The following is a 5,675-nucleotide window of genomic DNA, read 5'->3' as shown; positions in this document are numbered from 1 at the left end:
GATCAAATTGTCTTTTGATGAATTGTCTGCATTGTTTTTTCTGTGGCAAAACTGTGCATGCAGTTTACAAGCAAACAGCATTTCAGTTCAGCAAAGGGCACAACTAAGGTGTATTTTAAAATATGCATGACAGAGAGGAAAGAAAATCTTTATTGTAAATCATGATAAACAGGTTTTTGCAGCAACTTTTTGTTGGCAATTAGGTGCTAATTAAGCATCTAGGAAAATGAGCTCTTACTTTAGTTTTGTGTACTTTCTTTTCAAGATTAAAATTGAAGAAAGTGACTGTTCTGATCTCCTGATAAGGCATTTCCCAGAAGGATTTCTGAGGAAGAGGATGAATATGTACTATATGCCCAGGTAGGTAGAAGACATCCACAAAACCTCAGTTCATAATTAATGATAACAAAACAAACCAAAAAGATATTCTGAGGGCATAGCAGTAAAACTGCCTGATGTCCAGACCAACCTCCATAGACTGAGGCTAGTTTTTATGCACCTAAATATGTAAATCTTGGTTTACTGGGATTTTGAGATCATCCAAGCAGGTCAGGCAGGAGCTCCAGCTGGCTCAAGACAGATTAACTCAGAGGTGAAAGCACCCATGTCAACAAGCACTTGACTGCAGAATCCTCTGCAGAACTCTGCATGCTAGAGAGGAAGAGCTGACATGTCCATCTTGCCACAACCCCAGGGAGGGAGCACCAAAGCAGCAGAAAGCACATCTTCACTTTTGCAGCCTTTTCTCTGCCTGTCCTCCCCATTTTTATGAAGCAGTAGGACTAGGCTGATATGTCCTATCACCAATGGGGCAGCTGAACTGAGATTGACATTGAAACTAATTTTGCTTGTCAAAACCATCAAACTGGGGAATTTTGGAAGTGATGAATGGTGGAGTGCTTAAATATTTTCAATAACTTGCGGCTGTTTTCACCAATAAATGGAATTTTGTAAACACCAACAAAAAAATCTTTGCAACATCATCCACAAGAAAATTCCCTTTCCAGATGAAGAGCATCTGGTATCTCCTAGTGAGTATCTCTGAAAAAGTCTGTGACAGAGCTGGAATAGGAACACATAGCTCCTTCCTGTAAATCATGTGCTTGGTCCCATTTCCCATGGTTCTTTACATACTTGTAACCTTCCTCTCTTACCTATCTGGAGACAGGTCAGCTGCAGTAGGAAGGCATGCCTTGGTGGTTTGGTGAGGATTTTGGCTTTGGCAGTTCCTCACCAAAAGAGCAGCTAGTTCAACACTCTTCTAGCTGAACCTAGACCCGCATCTGTCAAAATATTTCCATTTAGAGTATGTTTACCCAAGCAATGGGGCATGTTAAAACTGTCCCTAAATTAGTACATTAGATGGGAAAGAGCCAAAGAGGAATACCTGTCTTTATCTTACACCAGCTTCTTCTTTTCTCTCTTGTACCTTTCTTTTGTTCTGATATTCCTCAAGCATATACAACAACTGCCTCACATTTCTTCAGTAAAACCATCTGAAGCAGCTAAGCTTCAAAGAGGGATGCCTATCCCCAGCTCTGAATGTGTTTTTATATTTATCTAATGCTTTTTCTTTCAGTCTGCTCCCAAAATGAGCACTCATGATGTAACCCCCATCTTCACACACACAACAGTTGGCAGAGAGGGGGGAACACAGATCACTGCTGTGCAGCTGAACCTTGGGCTTCTGTAACTAATTCAGCAGGAGCTTGAACTTGTTGCTGAGATTCATGCCTATGAACACTGTCCTAAATGCAGTCATATAATCAGAGAATCCTAGAATGGTTAGGATTGGAAGGGACCTTTAAATACCATCTAACTCCAGACCCCTGCCATGGACAAGGAACCTTCAACTAAACTGGTTTGCTCAGAGCCCCATCCAGCCTGACCTTGAACATTTCCAGGGATAGGAAGCCCACAACCTCTCAGGGTAACTTATCCAATGTCTTGCCACCCTCATCATAAAAAAAAAAATTCTTCCTTATATTTCATCTAATCCTCTCTCAGTTTAAAGCCATCACCCCTTATCCTGTCATTACATGCCTTGTACAAAGTCCCTCTCTGGCTCTCTTCTAGACCCCCTTTAGGTACTGAAAGGCCACTGGAAAATCTCACAGGAGCCTTCTCTTGTCCAGGCTGACTCACCTGCCTCAGCCTGTATTCACAGGAGAGGCACCCTCTGATCAACTGATAAGGAATACCTCCGGACTGGTATTCCTTACTATTCAAATAGTTGCTTATTTTGGGGGTTTGAAGTTCTTCAATACCATTTTTTGTGACACAGGGTAACAAAAAGCTCAAAAGGTAACTTAGAAATGCTTTGTGGAATTGTTTTCATTATCATTATCAAATTCTGCTAAACACAATGATAGTGCAAGATGCTGATGGCATTGCAGGATACATCCCTCAAAAGCTGGTAAAAGACATTTTAGAGAAGCTCATGATCTGATAAAGTTCTTTTCATTGTTCAAGAGGAGGGAAGGACTGGGCTAAAGGAACACCTAAATTATGCAAGCTCACCTTGTCACCCCCATAGCTTTTTTTGTACTAAGAATGAGAGCTGGCACTTTTCCAGGGAGGTGTGTCAGAGGTAAGTGAACATGGCACTGAAGTATCCTATTGTGTTGTAACAGTCTTTCCAGAGACCTGAAGGTGTGTCCCTGCCTTCATAAATACCGCACTGCTCTTCCAAGGAGCTCCGAGCCTTTGGAGAGAGGGGAATTGCATCAGGAGTTGTGCCTGGGTGCCTCCGAGCCCTCTGCAAGGTATGCATTTTAGTTATCCTGCTTTTGCTCTGTTCCACTTGCAGCAGAAGGTTACTGTCAAATCCTTACCCATTCTAATGCTGTTATTTGCTCTGCTTGCAACAGAACTGTGGATCCCATATGAGGTTCCTTAAAGAGGGGTTTATGGAGTGAAAATTTGTGTATGGTATAAGGCATGGAGCAAGTTGAGTAAGAAGTAGTCTGTTCACATAAGCTGCTACCTGTGTATTCTACTTTCCAAATTCATGTAACTAAAGATATTTGCAGATTACTGAATGTTTAAATGATTCTCTATTAGCATGGCTGCACGTGAGTTTCTGCTTTCTAACACAAACATTTGGCTACAGAGATAACTATGATGGAAACATCTAAACATCTAAAAATACATTTAGGGATTTAACCATCAAAATTCCAGGTTTAAACCCCTCTCTCTGATCCTGAAAGCTGCTTTATAAAGGCAAACACCTACAGAAATGAGCATGTTCTGTGCAGATGCAGGGATCACCTTAATAATAATTTGCTAACTAGCTACATTTCAAAACTGAAGTTGCACATTTATCCCTGGAATTTGGTGGCTTTAAACACAGCCCAGTACACTGCAGGTTATCTTACACAGCAAAGAGGTAGTTCTGTTTGTTTAGCAGTTAAGGTGGGAAAGAATGCATCAACAGTTACTTTTTGCTGTGTGGAAAGACAACAACTTTTTTTCAGAGCAAATTTGAAATACTGGCATAACCAGTGAATTACAAGGATTTTCAGGATGCCTACAAAATAGTTGTCCTCAACTTGAACCAAATGGTTTCCTTTCTGTCTGGCATATTTTTGAAGAATAGCCAGAGGTTGGAGTCAAAAATGCTTATGAGTCATTTTACAAAATGGGAGATTATGGGAACAACTGCTTTATTGTTATAATTTAAGATATCCATCTGTGACTGACAAATCCCAGGTTCATTTACTTCTCTGACTGCAGAAGAGATTTTAATTAAGGTACCTCAGCCTCTGAGCAGCAGCATGTCCTGGCAGTGATTCTTCTGTTCCCCATTGCATAGGTAATGAAGTAACAGAAAGTTACTCCACAGCCTCTTACAAGGATAATTCATAATGGTGTTTAAACCAGGTATTATTTACACAAAGGACAGATCATTGTGCTGATAACATCACTTTAATAGGAACCAAAGAGCAGTGCAGTGCCATGTCTGAAAAACTTCAACTGTCAAATGTAGTACAGCATTAAGTGAAAATGTTTTTATCTTTTTGTTTGTTTGTTTGTTTGTTTGTTTGCTAGCTTTGAAGGCAGATAATAAGCAGAACAAAGACCATGAGGATCAAAAGCTTTGGACTCCTCTGTGTGTTGATGTTGGTCTCCCAGATGCTGCTAGCCAACTGTGAAAGACAGAAGGGAAGGAAAAAGGGAAGACAAGGCATAGAACATGGTGGAAAAAAACAAAAGGAATCTAACCAAGGAAACGAAAAAGGGCATAAGTCAAAAGGAGGAAAATCATCTCCTAAAGGCAAGTTTGAAACCAAAGAAAATGCTGAGTGCACCTGGTCAGTGATGGACACCAATGCTGTCACTGTGCACGTACGGTGCAAGCATGGTGACAGTGAGTTCTGGTGTGAATTCTCTGGAGACCCTTCTAGCTGTGCACAGTATGCAGTAAACCAGAAATCCTACTGGAAACAAGTCTCCCGATCCCTAAAGAAGCAGAAGCAGATTTGCCAAGACCCCAAAAGTGTACTAAAATCTAAATTATGTAGGAAAGGCCCACAAAGTGCTCACCTCAGGTTGACTCACTCAAGCCTACTAACAGCAGTGGGTCCTGCCAAAGAGAACACAATGCATCACACAAAAGAAGTTGTTCAGACTCCAGCAGATGCCTCTGTGACTGAAAAAAGGCTAGAGCACAGTCCTCAAGACTGTGTTGAAGATGTAGATTACATTGACCAGAGAAAGGTGGCTGAGGAATACTGTCCAGAGAGCTTGCTTTCTTTCTGCAACTTTTTTATCACAATGGTCCAAGACAAGCGATGCTGAGGAGGTGTTTCTAAAGCTCTGAATCACAAAAGCCTGGTCTCTTTTAAGTTACTGCAAACCTTTCCAGATTTTATTCTCATGTTATATAGTGTATATAAGCAAGAAGGAATATATTTTTCTGATTTTGTATATACACAACAGACTAACTCAGTTGAAGATGTTATAGATGTTATGTGCCCAAATTGCTACCCAATGGATGTGTTACCAGTGGATGTTACAGAAGTGTATCAGTAATCTCCTTGGCCCTCTTTGAGCTGTGCAAGCCAAAGTGATGAATTCAGTGTCATGCACTTCTTGGCTATGTACAATGCCTTTGACCTAAAAATTACTACGAAAAATAAACTTCAAAATACATTAAAATATTCCCTCTCTCTCTCTTTGTGTTTTACTAGATTTCTCTCTAACTGTTAAACCTTTGTCAAAGAATGATCTTCAACAATATCTAGGTGAAGTGTTGTTTATAAAGTAGTTTTGAAAATACTTCTGCAGCTTTGTAGACTTCAGCTTTTGACAACGTTATTGTTAGATTTTCATCACTGTAGTAATGAAGGGTAAAAAGATTTTCTGATTTGTTTATGAGTGTGCAAATCAGTTTTTAACCTCACCAAAGGATGTCAGAACACTTTGGAAATATCAATTCCCTTTTTTCTCCTACAGTCTGAAGTACATTGTACAAACTTCCTGGTAAGTTTCTGGGATAGAATGAGTTATACAAGTTTGTACATGGGCCCAGGACTGGATCCCTTATTCAACAAATAAAGAGCTCATATTCAACACTGCCTGCATGGTTTTTGGAAATTCCATATTCTTTTATCTTTCCTTATGGAAGATACTAATATTTTTTTCTGTTTGTTAAAGTTCTTCTATGTTAAAAA

General features: G+C 39.9%; 1 protein-coding gene across 2 annotated transcripts; it reads left to right on the top strand.

Moving 5' to 3' along the window:
- The first annotated feature begins 265 nt into the window (after positions 1-265).
- Positions 266-5,160, top strand: FGFBP1 (fibroblast growth factor binding protein 1). 2 transcript variants are annotated; one of them, XR_015287249.1, is made up of 3 exons: positions 266-360; positions 2,634-2,765; positions 4,051-5,160. XR_015287249.1 is itself a non-coding variant. In XM_023925479.2 (2 exons), the coding sequence occupies exon 2, from the start codon at positions 4,084-4,086 to the stop codon at positions 4,798-4,800; it is 717 nt and encodes a 238-aa protein (XP_023781247.1). In that variant the 5' UTR covers positions 2,690-2,765; positions 4,051-4,083; the 3' UTR covers positions 4,801-5,160. The 2 variants fall into 2 exon arrangements, 1 of the variants encoding a protein (XP_023781247.1); XM_023925479.2 differs by lacking the exon at positions 266-360 and having other exon boundaries at positions 2,690-2,765.
- Positions 5,161-5,675: the final 515 nt, after the last annotated feature.

The sequence above is a fragment of the Cyanistes caeruleus genome, chromosome 5 (assembly GCF_971803275.1).
Source record: "Cyanistes caeruleus chromosome 5, bCyaCae1.hap1.1, whole genome shotgun sequence".
Lineage (NCBI taxonomy): Eukaryota > Metazoa > Chordata > Aves > Passeriformes > Paridae > Cyanistes > Cyanistes caeruleus.
Note: the sequence above shows the minus strand (reverse complement) of the source record. Positions and strands in the feature narration are given on the sequence as shown.